The 16,256-nt window shown below is 33.9% G+C and overlaps 1 protein-coding gene across 1 annotated transcript in view; it reads left to right on the forward strand.

Moving 5' to 3' along the window:
• The window catches only part of Kcnh7 (potassium voltage-gated channel subfamily H member 7), a 462,823-nt gene that overhangs the window by 378,478 nt on the left and 68,089 nt on the right, over nt 1–16,256 (forward strand). Inside the window, exon 7 of the mRNA XM_027938014.3 lies at nt 9,977–10,402. Coding sequence (XP_027793815.2) covers nt 9,977–10,402 — 426 coding nt within the window. The remainder of the gene's footprint in view (nt 1–9,976; nt 10,403–16,256) is intronic.

A 16,256-nucleotide genomic window follows, 5' to 3' on the forward strand; every position in this document is an offset into this window, starting at 1 on the left:
AGTCCAATGCCAATGTGTCAGCAGGGCCAGATCCTCTCTCTGAAGGCTCTAGAGGAAACAGGTTGCAAGTCTTTCTATCAGCTTCTGATATTGTTGGAAATCTTGGTGTTCTTGGCTTGTAGACATCACTCCAATCTCTGTCCCCATCATTACATGATATTCTTACTGTCTCAGCATCAATGGATGAGATAGATAATTCAACTCAGGATACATTAATGTAGAAAACTGAAACAAGACAAAACCATTTGAGGGAAGGAGGGCACTCTGCCTTTAGCAAAGTAAATTAGCAAGCCTTAGATCCACCCTATAGGACTTAGGTACTTGAAGCCTTAGATGCTTCTGACGTCATGCATTGGAAAGAAAAAGAGAGAGGAGGGAAGACATTCCTGCTTCTTAGAAGCTTTGGCCAAGAAGAGCAGCTCATTAGACATAAGAGCATTTCTAGTTGCAAATGGGTCTAGAAAATGCAGTTCTCAACTATGCAGATGCATTCTAACCACAATTCTATTCCACGGAAGAAAGAACAACAAATTTCAGTGCACAGGAGCTGTTTTTAGCCTAATTCTTTCTTTGGTGATTTCCCTGCTTTGCTGTCTCTTGGCTCTTTCTCTTTAAGCTACAAACATGCCCATTCAATGACAATTTTGGGTGATCATTATGCATAACACTGTATATACTAGATACTGTGCAGGGCCTGTGAAATACTAGCTAAGCCTTTTTCTCTATCCCATATTTCATTTATTTCCTAGTGTATTCCCTCTCTCTTTACACTCTAATCCATTTTCCAAAACTTCAGCCACTGCCTCTGCAGGATCTCTAGCTCGGCCTCCTCCAGAGCTCCATCTCAGACCTTCCAACAGCCTGCCAAATGCCTCCCTCCTCCTATTGGCACCAGCGCCTGTACTTGGAGTTGTCCTAGCCAAATCTTTATTCTCCTCTCTCATCTTGCAGCTTGCTCCTCAGTCATCTGTACATTTGAAAAAAAAAATCTGCCACAGCCTTACTCATAAACTGGTGTGCGAAGTGTTCCTTTTCTCCATCTTTCTTCTAAAATCAATAAATTTTTAAACAAAGATGAAAGATATGGAGAGAAGGATGCACTGCAGTTTCCATAGGAAAAGAGGAGAGAGAAGCCATGGAAGCAAACATCAGGCCAAAGAGAATCTGTTGTCAGTGTGGCCCAGGGTCTGTGGATTCAGAACCAAGATGCACTATCCAAATGGACATGGGCTTGCTTGGGAGTTAAGAATGTATGATGCTAGAAGAACCTATGTATGCTTGTGAAGTGATTTATGAATGCAATAAGTGTTTAAGATATTTTCTAACCGATTTCTCTCAAATTCTGAGCCACATACACCTTAGGAAGTGGATGTTTTTTGTGTTTTTTTTTTTTCCTATTACAATATAAAGCACATACAAAACAAAATGCTAAACCTAAGGTTTAACTAGATTCTATATGATGCTGAGTTTTACAAAATCATACAACCATCCATACCCAATCCAGTACACACATACATACATACACACGCACATAGCCAAATACTTATTTTAATCTAAATCTCAGAAAGTTATTTGAATTTAGAATGCTGCTACAGTGATTCTCCTAATTTTAATATTTTATTTAATTTAAAGATCTTCTCTGTGACAAGTTAGTTTTATTATGTGATTCTTTTTCATCTTTTAATTTGAATATCTGATTGGTCATCAGTGCCTATTTCAATGATAATCTCTCAGGTTTGACTCTACTTCTTAAATAATATGCTGAAAAGCCAAGGGAGTTTAAATCCTTCCTGATGCTGTATAATCTATCCGATTCATTTTGTTACTGAGTACTCTTTCCAATAGATAAAAATACAGCTAGCCTATTAGTTAAGTGCAAGTCCCAAGTAAAAGATAAATACCAGATGAGCAGTCTCTACCAACACCTCAGCATGGCGTTTAACAGCTGCCAAAAGTACTGTATAATCTTTTAGAAGGCTTAATCGTTCCCTATTGCACTTTTCAAAAGAGAAGAGTAGTTATTAATCCTGTGTTCTCACAAAATTTTCACAGTAGATCTTCATTGAATAAATAGTGCTGTTTCATATAAAGATTTTGGTTTTATATAACACATAACTGTTAGAGGTTAAACAAATAGCAATGTGCTAGGGGAAAAAACTGTATTTGGTAAAGAAATATTTTAGTCTGTATTAAACTGTACATTTAATTGGTGGTTTCAGGAAAAAGAAAATAGAAATGTCTTTCTGAAGATTGTGGAGTCTCACTTTTTTCATACAATGAGAATTTTCCCCCTGCTTTTTGTGTTTTTTTTTTTTTTTTTTTCCTTTTTTCTCTCCTGAAAAAAAAAAAGTTTTATAATAGTTCATTTAATCGTGCTTTAACTTTCTAAAATATGTGATTTTTCAAATGTGTGGGAGAAGTTGGCTTTCTTAAGGGAATTTAATACACTGAGTAACAGCTTTTTCCTACATAGTCACTGGTCTCTTAGAATTCTATGCACATTAATTAAATGAATATATACCTATCTAATATTTTATTTCCAAAAACGGTTGTTGCAAAGTACTATCATAATTAACCTTAACTTATTAACTTAATAAATTAAAATTTATTTTAATTTTATATTTAATTTTATATTTATTTCCAAAGTGATATTAACATTGTGAAAATGTATTTGAATTTGGACCACTAAAATAAAAATAAAACAATTAGAACAACGTAAAGGAATATATATATATATATAATTATATTGTAATTCTAAACTCATAGTTTTATGGGAAAACAAACTATGATTAATGAAATAACAGTTTTTTAAACAAAAAAATGAAACGTTTTGATACCTAAAGTGACCAATCTTTCTAGAAATGAATTTTAAAAGAAATATATAATGCAAATATCTACTAAAATGACATTAAACAGTGTAAACATTTAATCTGGTGGTAATTTTATGAGAAAAATGCAAACATAAACTTCTGCATTTAATTCAGAATGATAGTCTAAAATTGTAATATGAAACTCTAAAAAAATCTATTTCAATAAGACACTTCATATTATAAGTCTCTAAGATGTGTCTGTATTTTAATCTAACTTGATGAGCCATGCCATGAAGTATCTTATACTAAGAGAAAAAAGCAGATGCAGTACACACTTCCAACTAGTTTCCCAAACATGATTTGTCCCAGCCACCAATTTCATGGAAATGTAGCAGCAAACAGTCAAGGTTCCACAAAATCTGAGTTATATAAAGTCTATGTAGCTGAATGGAGAGCCACATAGTATGAGTAAGCATTCTGCTCTGTAAACAAGGACAAAAACACACCCAATAAGGAACCAATGCAATTCTGATATGTGTACTCCATGATATTTATAAAAATAGTTATTTTAATCTAGGAATTTCTATCCTCTACACTGAGATACTAAGAAAAGAGTATCACAAGTTCAAAGTCAGCATAGGAAACTTAGGGAGACTCTAACTCAGAAGACATAAAATATAAAAAAGGGCTGAGGATATAGCTCAGTGGGTAGAATGCTTGCATAGCATGTGCAAAGCCCTGAGTGCATCCTCTGTACAGAAAAATAGAAAGGAAGGTTGGGGGCAGGGAGCAAGCAAACAAAATTAGAAAGAAAATATATTCTCATTTATTGTATGCATTTCTGGATGAGATTCTAGACTTGTTTTTTAAGTGTTTATTTTGAAACATTTTAAACATATAGAATAGTATCTAGTCACCTATTTCCAATATAAATCAACATACAGCCTACATTATTGCATATAATCAGAACTCCTCTCCCCATGCTCCAGACTATATTAAAGAAAATCTTCAGTATTATAACATTTCATCGACAAATACTTCACTCCATACTCCTAAAAGGTAAAGGCCATTTTTTAAAATATATATAACTACAGTGTCACCCTACCTAAAAAAAATTGTCACCAAGTCCTGCAATAGTTTGTTTCCAAAACCAGTATAATTTTGTATATTTTAATTATAATTAAGTATAATTTTGTTTCCAAAACCAGTATAATGATTTCTTCCCTTCCACAATCATGTCAGTCTCTTGTCAAGAGGTAGGGAATATTCCCTTACTTCCTTAAATCTGGGCTGGCCTGCCTCTGCTTTGGCCAATAGACTATGAAAGAAATGCTGCTGTAACAATGTAATTCCAAATCTGGACCTTAAGAAAACTTAAAGTTTCTATTTCGTTTGGGACTCCTAAGTCTCCACATAAGATGTATTGCTATCCTGCTGAAGAGACCACAGGAGGGGTGGGGAGAATCCACTCACTCCTGAATCTTGGGTGAGCCCAATCTGCCAATTATCCCCACCAAGTTTCTAGACATGTGAATGAAACCTTCTTGAGTTTTCCACATAAGCTCAGCTACCAGCTAAATTTCACTAAATAACCCCAAATGACATCCTGTGGAGCAAACTTATTGTCCAGGCATGGCCAAACTCAATTTTTTATCCATAAAATCAATAATAATAATATTACTACTCTTTTGAATGATGAAAATTTGGTTCAGTTTGTTACAAAGAGTAGATAACTGAGACAATTTTTAGTATTTTCAGTATCCAGTCAATGTTTAACTTCCTCCCATAGATTTATAAATATTTGGGTTTTAGTTTATTTGTTTAGATTATGATATAGGAAGTAACCCTAGAACTCTAAACAACAATGAAAATATTTTACATGCATGTAAATATTTTTAATTTTATTAGCTAATTTTATAGAAATTATGTGATTTGATATGCTAGCTCTCTATAGACAAGTGACAGGCAAAGATTACTATCCCCATCACACTGATGGAAAAAACTAAAGTTGAGAGAATTTAACAATTCTGTCTGGAATTCAAAGTCAGGTCTTCAAATTTACAGTCTAGTGATCTTTCCTTTATGTCAACGTTGGTTGAAGTTTCAGAGATTTATATTACCATGGTTGACTCTAATAAGACTTATTATTGGAACCAAAGGGAAGAAAGGTTTCTGTAATTCTCATCCTTATATACTGAGAAAATTTTATTTCACAAATGTTTTCCATCTTCTCCATCTCTGCTACCTACTCCCTGGTGTACATCTCTTAGAATGACAAAATCTTAAATTGACCTCTAAGTCTTTGGTCCTGACCACCTTTGGTTTCTTCTCCATTTTATTTCCTGATTCATCTGTCTAAAATCAAACACAGCCACCTTTCTTCCCTGCCTAGTAACATTTAACAGTTCTCCAACTGATATCCATGGAAAGGGATATCTGAAAGAGCCATAAGTCCTATTTAACAATCTTAAAATTTCCTGTATTTTGTTGAAACAATAAAGCAAAACTATACTCATCTGAATCATTAACATTTTCACCTAGTAACAATATTGCCATTGACTTGACATCAGTGCCCAAGACTAAATTTGGATTTATAGTGGGACCTCATAGTGCTAAAGCACGCAGTATAAATAAATGGGTTTTTTTTTTACGTTATTTGTTAGTAAAAGTCTGGTGACAATGGATCATATAATACATGCACAGTCATGCAGAAGTCAAAAGAACCTGCACATAATATTTGGTATCATACCAATTAATACCAATTCATTGTCAAAACATGCTCCATTCTACATACCAAATAGCTATAGTTCTGTATCAATAGACATGTTAGAATATAACAAACTGTCTTTTAAATCCAGTTCTGAATATAAGTTGACTAGATAATCACTTAATGTAAAATTAAATAATGCCATAAAGTTAATTTTCAATAAACAAAAGTTCTTAAAGTTTTCAAGGAATGCTATTTAAATGGACCTTCAAAGCCTAGGAGAATAACAGCTTGCCTTAAGATTTAGGTTAGGTTATCCTGACACAGCAATTAAGTATTTGAAGTCTATAACAGCATTTTGACAACATACTTTTGCAAAAAGTCTTTTAGATTAGAATACATTTTTTCATATTTAATAAATAACATAGCCCCAAGTTCAATGATTTTTGACCTAGAAAAATATCAAATATTTGTTTTCATTTTTTGTCATTATATTAAGGGCTACAGTAATAACATACCACAAACTAGGTATCTTAAAACAATGGAAGCTTATTCTTTCACAATTCTGGAGTTTAGAAATTCAAAACCAAGGTATTGGCAAGGTGAATTCCTTCTGGAAGTTCTGAGGGTAAATCTGTTTCCTACCTCTCTTAGTTTCCTATTGCTACAGTCAATCCTTGGCATCCCTTGGCTTGCAGCTGTCTCTGCCCCATTAGCATGCAGAATTCTCCCTTTGTGTTTTTGTCTCTTTGTCCCAAATTCTCTTTTCATTTAAGGATATCAATTATTGGAGTTGGGTCCATCTCAAACCATGAGGACTTTGTCTTTATTTGATTATACCTGTAAAGACCCTATTTCCAAATAAGGTCACATTCACAGGTACCAGGGATTAGAACTTCAAAATATATTTTGAGGGTACACAATTTAACCTAGAAGAATCATACCAAGAAGTATAAACATGAAATTTTAACCTAGTCTTATTTTTAACATATTTGCTATTATGAATAAAAATAAAATAAATCATTATTAGGGTTCTGAAATCTTTTCCTTTAAAAGAACTCTGTATGTTATTTAAGTGTGAAAAAAACATTGTCTTAGACCTGGTAATGCTGTAATCCCAACAGCTTGTGAGGCCAACATAAGAAGATCACAAGTTCAATACCAGCTTCAACAACTTGGCAAATTAGCAAGAACCTGTCTCCCAATAAAAAATATAAAAATAGCTGGGGATGGGACTCAGTGGTTAAGTACCCCTAGGTTCAATACCTGGAGAAAAAAAAAAAAAAACACTGACCTAAAGTTCAAAACCTCTGCTTGCTATTATGTCACAGTGGACCTTCAGCAGCCTTGTCCTGGCCTTCTCCACTGCTATCCTCCACAACGGTTTCCCTTCTTACATTTTATCTTTCAGCAAAATAGAAGACTGTTTATAATTTCTCAACACATACAACATTATTTTATGCTTCATTAACCTTGTTCATGTTCTACCTCTTCCAACTTCCCCATCCCCCAGCTATGTATGTCCTATATATCCCTCATCACTTCCAACTCAGTGTCAGTTCAACTGCCATGTTTTAATGAAAGTCTTCTGGGAAGATCATTCCCCCTCAGCATCACCACCAGCTCCATACACTGAGCAAAGTGGCCACTGTTGTGGAATCAGGGCTCTCATTTCCTGCACATCTCCTTCCCAATAGACCATGAATTCCATGATGTCAGGAACAGTGTCTTCCCCAATTTTAGTCTCTTGCTCTTACTAAAGTTGTCATCTAAATATTAAAAGATTGTGTATCTAGATGGGATAGGAAGAGTTCTAGCCAGTTTTTACTTACAGGGAAGTTTCCATAATACTGCATGCATTCTAATTCATACTTATGCCATAGCATGTATTGTGTGAGAGGTTGACATCAGAAGCATGTCAATTAAGCAGTAAGGAAGCTCAGATAAATATCTGTCTTTAAAAATGACTTCTTTGAGTCTCTTTGAGTGATTGTGTAACCCTTTTTATGGGGAAAAGTGTGAATTTAGGGATTTATTAAGAACTAAGCAGTTTAAGCCAGCTATGGTGGCACACATCTGTAATACCAGTGGCTCAGGGGGCTGAGGCAAGAGTATCACAAGTTCAAAGCCAGTCTGGGCAACTTAGACCCTGTCTCAAAATAAAATTTAAAAATTTTAAAAGGACTAGGGATGTTGGTCATATGTATTGCTATATTCACCCCTTACTTGGCAGCCTTCCTACTCAAAGACAGAGAAGAACAGAAAAGGCGAGAATGTGGTTATTCTTGTAGCCCTCTGAATGTGGTAGACTTGATTGTGGATATTATGTTTATCATAGATATTCTAATAAACTTCAGGACTACTTATGTGAATCAGAATGAAGAAGTGGTAAGTGATCCTGCTCCGTGGTAGAGCATGCCTGAGTTGAATCCCTAGTACAAGGTAGAAAGCGAAAGGAAGGGAAGGGGAAGGGAAAGGAGAGGGAAAGATCTAAGCAACTCAAAAGTTTCACCTTGTTTTGCTAGAATACTCTGTATTCATAGGTGGTCTACTGGAAGAGAACCTGGAAAGATAAAACAGGTCCATATTTTTAGATGACTTTGAAAGCCAAAATAAGGTTTTGGATTTTACCTTGTACAACCTGACAACCTGTGTAGCCCCCTGGTGATTGAGAAAGGGACATTACATGATGTAATACCACCTTAAGAGGTGATCCATTCTTCCAGACCAAAATGTCATGCCACCCATTTTCTAATCTAAACACAATGGGATCAGAGTTCTATTAATCTGCACTTATTAACTAATAGACAATACAAACATTTTTCCTATTAGGATTCTGAAACTTGTATACTTATATATTTGCATATCTTAAATTCTGAGGATTTTCAATATTTCATGAATATGAAATCATTTTATCTTCCATATTTTTCTTTTGCCAATAATTAGCTCCTGTCATCTCCTAATAGCTTAAAATATAGTCCTATATCCTCCATACACTGGTTGGTTCAGATTTACTCTGGGCTGATTAATGATCAGGTCCAAATTTTTATTCATTTTTTTAATGTATTAAATCAATTTGACATGTAAAAGCAGTTTTAACTATTTTACCTGGATTCTTGTGTTATATTTAAGTTGCGTTTTATCTCATTTGGGACTAACATCTCAGGTCCTTCGTAAATAGGGATGGTAACTTGTTATAGGATGGGAAAAGTATGAGATATAACAAGAAAAGTGATTCAAAATTGATATTTTCCAAGATAGTTCATTACTCTGGTCAAGATAAAACCAACATGGATAGAATTGCCAAAAACACACAAAACTCTCTGTCTAACCAACAGGGGATTACTTCAGATCCATGACTCAAAGCCCATGATGCATCAGCAGTTTAGATGAATGTAGTCTAAGAAAATGTTCTTGGCAACATTAACATTTCAAATGGAGCCATTGGTATGTATAGGGCATTGATAGTGTGACACTATAAACTCACAATTCCCTTAAAATGGCTCTCTATCTGCCACTATGTAGCTATATAACCTTTCTATTTGACTTTGGTTTTTGAAATTCATCTAAAATCCCAAAATCATGGATTTGTCTACTTAGCAGGGTACAACTCAAGTTTACCTCTTATTTTTTCAGATAAACTAAAACTCTAAAAGGGGAAACTGTTTTGGTTTACCCCTTGCCTTATTAAGTAGAATAAAACTTAAGACGTTTGTATCCCTTGGTGGCTAAGAATCTTGCAACATTTCCATATCAATATTCTGAACATCTACTAGCAGCATTTTCTTTTTATGATTCTCTAAATTTCATGGAAAAGTTTGGATGAAAGTATATTCAACCCAGACATAAAATACCCTCTTACCGTTTAGGGAAAAGACTGCTTTTTGTTTATTTTAATCTGTTTTATGTGCTCCCTTACCCCATGCTAAAATCAAATTACAAGTGAGAAAATTTGCATAAGTAAAGATTTAAATAAATTGTAGTTAATTTATCAAAGTTTAACATAAATCAAGTATAGGTAAACCGAACATGAGACCATGGATCCAAGTATATTTTTTATGTTCATTATAGTCAGTCTGTTCCTAGATTTGAAAACTGAATTATTACTTATATCAAAACTGATTTTAGGGTTTTTTTAAAAACAGTCATTTAATTTTAATTCTGTGAAGTAATGTGTTTCAAAGGAAACAATAACCCTTCCTCAGTATTTCAGGAATAATATTATTACTTTGCAGTGAATTTATCCAGAAATACCAGTGAGGTTTTTTTGAAGTGAATATAAAACATTGTTGCAGTTTATATGAATTTCATTTAAATGGACTTCCTGTTTTCATATGTACATCAAAATTACATGAATTCTTTCTAATAGATTTTGCTATATAATTTCCTTCATTTTTACAGGTTTCATATTAAATAATGATATTTTTATGTAGTATGTGTTTTTCTTTTCTGTGTTTAGGTCCTTTCTTTGGGAGCAGATGTCCTACCAGAATATAAACTGCAGACACCACGAATCAACAAGTTTACAATATTGCACTACAGCCCTTTCAAGGCAGTCTGGGATTGGCTTATTCTGCTGTTGGTCATATACACTGCTATATTCACCCCCTACTCGGCAGCCTTCCTACTCAATGACAGAGAAGAACAGAAAAGGCGAGAATGTGGTTATTCTTGTAGCCCTCTGAATGTGGTAGACTTGATTGTGGATATTATGTTTATCATAGATATTCTAATAAACTTCAGAACTACTTATGTAAATCAGAATGAAGAAGTGGTAAGTGATCCCGCCAAAATAGCAATACACTACTTCAAAGGCTGGTTCCTGATTGACATGGTTGCAGCAATTCCTTTTGACTTGCTGATTTTTGGATCAGGTTCTGATGAGGTAAGAGCGGCTTAAAAAAATCTTATTTTCTGAAAGATTGCAATTATAAAAGTAAATCTACTTTCATTTAAAAATGGTTGCTTTACATACTTTCTGTATTGCACAGATGAAATTCATTTTCACTTTGAAATGTTATAAAATGAAATGGAACTATTTTTCCATTGCAAATAATTTAAATTCCTTCTATTTTTGCTAAGAGATGCAAAATACATTCCATTCTTTAACCAATAAGTTAAGCTTTGAGACACATAACACATAGCACATTCCCAGGATGTAAAATGTCTACATATTAAGTTTGTGGGTGTAAAACTGTCAAACATTAAGAATGTTGCTTTCCTTCTTATTATTGTAGTTTGGTTCTTCAGATTATGTGGAAGAAAGAATCTTCTGAAATGTCTTGTGCAAAACCCCTATCTCTTAAATAACATCCAGCTCATATGTTCCAAATATCTTATAAAATTGGAAATTTAAAGAAATATGAGTTGTGTATGCATATTGAGTGATTTGGGGGGATAGAGGGTCGATAATTATAATCAGATTCTGAAAGGATTTTTTCATCCAAAAAATTAAGTTCTCCAAAGGGCCCCCCATTTAATTGCCCCCAATTTTTTTTATAAATTCCCTGGGTTGAATACTAGAAAAATTACAAAAGGTCTGAAAATAGTTCTAAAGCAGTATATTAAGAAAAAGTGAACTCAATGTGTTGAATTTTTTTTTTATTTTTCTTTTTTTTTTTTTTTTTTTTGGTAGTGGTAGGAATTGAACCCAGGGCCTTGTGCATACAAAGCAAGCACTTCATCAATATCTATATCCCCAATCCAATGTGTTGAATTTTTAAAAAGGTAGTATCTTTTCTGCCTAAAAACAATACATCATCTCTTGTTGTTATTGTTGTTTTTAAGCAAGTCTACATATAGTAGCCTTTGAAGGCCTCAGACAAGAGACTCTTTCTGCCATGGAGAATCAATAGGTATAGATTTTAACATTCTTTTTCCTGCAGAACATGCTGGTGAAACTGTGGGTCAGTTAGGAGCAGAGTAGTGGAAGATGATATTCTTGCTGGATTCTGCAAATATTAAACAAAGTCCCAAGTCTGACTTTCTTCATCAGTAAAGAATAATAATGTTACCTTCTTCTCTTCAGTCATTGTTTTTAAGACTTTAATGAGGTAATACATGTGCAAATCAGCAAAGTCCTAAAAAAAAATATCAACTGCCACTAAAGTAGATAAAGTTTTAATAGCTATTCTTTTCAGTTTTAACTAAAGAAAAGGAAGGGAAATATTTCATAATTATCTGAGTTTCTTTCAATGGGAGATCCATGTAATCACATCACAATAGTCCACACTGATAAACAATAGAATAAAACTTCATTTTTTCCAATGTTAAAAAATATACACCAATAGCAAATTAAAATTTAAATAAATTAATGAATAAGCAAATGGAATTCTTAGGGGAAAGTGATATACTCATTGTATTCAATCAATAATCATTAAATCAGTGAATATTTAGGTATACTTATTATCGTCATTAATTCTAATTTATAGAATTTTTTAAATATTTATTTTGTAGGTGTTGATGGACACAACACAATGCCTTTATTTTTATGTGGTGCTGAGAATCAAACCCGGGTCCCGCCCATGCTAGGCGAGCCCTCTATCGCTGAGCCACAATCCCAGCCCTAATTTAAAGAATTAAGTACGAGTTTGGTTTAATTTCAGTTAATATTTCACTTGAAAATAATAAAATTGCATTAAAACATGTAATTCAGACAATCACTGTTTCAAACAGGACTTCCTTTGAATAATCTGAAACAAGAGAATATTTATGAGATTCACCTCAGTTACAGGATGAAATAGTTTTGTGAAAAGAGGAAGCCTAGACCACATCTCTTATGAACTGTCAAGGAAAAGGCGAATTTTGCCTCACAGAGACTGAGGCCACCCCACAGTTCATGAAGAATTTCGTGAGCACCCCTATGTTCTCATAGCTGCTACTCAGTCTGTTTAAGAAGTGGAATGATATGGGAAAGATCATGGCTTTGGAGTCAGATAGGCCTGGGTTTGATTCTCTTCTGTGCCACTTACTTGATGTTATTTAATCTATTTAAGACTTTATTTGTTTTCTGTAAAATAGTTAAAAATGAGTTCTTGTGATTTTTTTAAAAATAAGTTGAATTTATATGAAAAGACTAGACCAGGTGAAGTTACATAGTAATTTTTTGCTAGTGGTTCCTTCTCTTCCTCTTCTACTCTTTGGATTAATATCTCTGATAGCTAATAAAAATCTCCCTTTAAAAACTTATATCAAATCACATTAACCCACAAATTTAAATAAATTTAATTCCATCAATTTATTTAACAAATAAAAACTGTTAATGTGTATTCATGTGTTAATGTTGGTAAATTACATTAACAGTGTTAATGTACAACAGTTATTACATTAACCAGCTGCAACTTAAAGGAATTCTGGAGAAATGAGAGAGCAAAAGTAAATGGTTTTGAGTATAGTAACTGGGTTGTAAAGAAAAGGAACACAGAATATGATGGGGTGAAGTAGATAGACATAAAATACATCAAATATGGAAGGGTACTGGAGGGCACACGTGGGAATCAGACATCAGGTACATCAAGATACCTTTCAGCCATAGAAGGGTAAGGAGACAAGTGATGGACTTGGGCTACCTTTTATTTTTCACAGGAATGGCAATGAAGATGCTCCTTTAACATATAAATTATGCTGTATAGTTATAATCAGGCTTTCCAGTTCACAGTGCTATTTCAGAATAATTTTTTTTCAAAAGTGTACATTATACAATAAGTGCATTATAGATATTCAGCATCCAATTTTGTTTCTGACAAAGAAAGAAAAGGATTACTTCCAGAGCAAAGGATATCTTAAATTTAAATAGAGTAATGTGGGGAGTTCTGTCACAAGAATAGAAGAAAAAATAAAAACTTTGAGATTTTGGACATAAGATAGAATGATAAATTTTAGTGATTAAACTAGTGATCGCTCTGATGAGAGATCATGTAGTCTCTTGATTTTCAAATTGCAAATTCATTAAGATGCCTCAGAAAGTCCCAAAGGCCCTTAAGCGTAGACAGCAAAATGAACTGGTTAGACGCAGAGCAACCTCCACTATTAAATAAAAAATAAATAAATAAAACTTGGTTTTATCTCCTTTACTAATTAGAATTCTGTATAAAAATTTTAAAAGTTGACCTAATCCATTTTTCCACTTCCAGAAAAGATTATGGTATCCTCCTCCCCAAGTAGAATGGTTAATTTAATAAACATTTGCCAAGAACTTAACCTTGTGCCAGTCAATAAGGGAAACCCTGGCTTTACAGAAGAGAATAAGACGAGAACCCAAGTTCAGGAAGTTTGCAGTCTAGAAGGGGAGACCAGCAGGTAGGCACATAGGATAATATCTAATAAATACTTTAATAACACCATTTACAAGGGACACACATAGAGGGAGTTCCTGATAACTTGTAGGAATTTTTCAGTAGGAAAGGGTAGAAGGATCATTCTAGTTAGAGGGGAAACCCATTAGAAGCATGGACCTATAAAGGTTCCCAACCCTATCAGACCTAACATGTACATTCAATAACAAACATTTTATAATGCACCCTTTATTGTTAAATAAAATCACATATAATAGTTACATGCCTAGTTTACCCTACCCTTAATAAAAGAGAATAAAAGGAATATTATGTGTAACAAAATAGTATCTTTTTGAGTATATAAATGCCTCGGGCATGTGTACATTAAATAATATAATGAAGTTCTCAGGAGCTTTTACATAGATTTAATGAGTAAGCTTGTATTTAAACAAAAAAAATCAATATTCAACTGAATATTATTGTATTTTTCTTTATATTTGCATCCAGTAAGGATTGAAAATTTGTGCCTATGGTTACATGTATGCATATGGATAGGTGTATATTGTCCCATATACAGCCCAGAACTCTGCATCTATGACAAGCACACATGTAGACTTAGATATGATGTAGTACACAACTACCACAAAACCTGCTGTCATTGAAGATATCACTTTATGAGGCAGTAAACCAGTCTTAGTCAAGATTCAAATAAAGTGAGCTAGTCATCTCTCAATTTACATGGTAGCTAAATTCCTGGAAAGTTTAATGACTATTAAAATGCACCAAGGTAAATTTCTTCTTATATTTAAAACCAAGTTTCAAGGATGAATGACTAAGTTTGGTTTTTGCATATACAAACGACTGGTAGGACACTGAAAAGTTACATAGCACATGGACAATTTCTGTTATTGTTGGAGACTGTTGCAGACATTACAGGATTTCCACCTACCTCATTATATTAGCAAATTAAGAAAAAAATCAAGAGGATTGTGTCAAATATGGTAAAGATAAAAGGTACAAGAGGGACTGAAAGTAAATCACTGAGTCGGGTATGCAGTAATGATATTAATTAGGTGCAATATTGGCTACAATGCCAAACTGAAGTGGCTTCAAGAAATGACAATAACAGAGCCCCTTCTTGCCAGAATCTTGGTAACAAATCAAAGGAGAATTCCAGTACTGGAAGGCTGCGCATAGTGAAGGAAAGGCTTATTATATTTTGAATCTTGGGGGTTTTTTTCCCCCTAAGATATTTATCGACTAAAAAGAAAGAGGAATGGTGGAGAGAGTATTAAATATTGACAAGCAAGGCTACTGAAGATGCCTGAGAATGTGAGACTGAAGGGAATTTGAAGTTTATGTGGGGACTCGAGCCTGAGGGACACTCTTTCCTGTTGTTCAAGAGGATAAACTGTCACAGGTAGTGCTTTTATAGATAAGCTTAGAGGCGGAATGGGGTTTAAGGAGTTCCTGTCTTTTACATTTTAAAGTCTAAATTTTAAAATATTCTGACAAATTCTGAACATACATATTACTACCAAATTAAAATACAGTCTCACTACCAATGTAGATCTTAGAACTAGAAGTAACCACAAGAAATTATCTAATTCACTCTCTGGCCTATGGCATTAAAGAACTATTATTCCCATTTTACAAGTGAAGCCAGTGAAACTCAGACTTGTTAAGTGACATCCTATTTTATGTACTACTCCTGTTTCGCAACATAATATTTACTCATTCAGCAAATATTTATTAACCACCTATCAAAGTTATAGACACTTTCCTAGGTTTGGCTCTTTAGACAACACAAAGATTGTTCTCTGAGAATTTAAATTCTAGGACTGGAGAAGAGGAGGTGGGGCCTGGAAGAGAGCAGAAGACCAATAATACATAAACCAATAAATAACTGTGCAAGATGATTTCAAAAAAGAGTAAATTTAAAAAAAAAAGACTGATAAGAAATGTCTTGGGTGGTGGGCTAATGGTAAAGCCATGGAGGAAGTATCATTTGAGTTGAGACTTGATAAGAATGATCCAGTCCCATGAAACTACTATGTAGAACATTTCAAACAGAAAGAAACACTTGTGAAAATGGTCCAAATGGGAAACAGGCTTGAGATGTTAGAGGAATAGAAAGAAGGCCACAGGCAGGCTGAACTGCAGTAAGGTGCTAAGATCTCAAGATGATTAGATAGGAACAAAATCACATGGGGTCATGGGGTTTGTTTAATGTTATGCAGAACAGGCATAACATTGACTGACACTTGGAAAGATTGTGCAGGCTTTTGTCTGCAGACGGCAAAGCCAGGAGAAGAGCAGGAGAACCTTGCTGCAATGTGGGAGGGACACCACAACATGGTGGTAACGGAGATGGAGAGAAGTCAGTAAATGTGAATACATTTTTAAAGTAGGCTGTCAAGATTTGTTGGTAGATAAATTGTATGAGAGAGTATGAGAAAAAGCAGA

This window comes from Marmota flaviventris, chromosome 11 (assembly GCF_047511675.1).
Source record: "Marmota flaviventris isolate mMarFla1 chromosome 11, mMarFla1.hap1, whole genome shotgun sequence".
Lineage (NCBI taxonomy): Eukaryota > Metazoa > Chordata > Mammalia > Rodentia > Sciuridae > Marmota > Marmota flaviventris.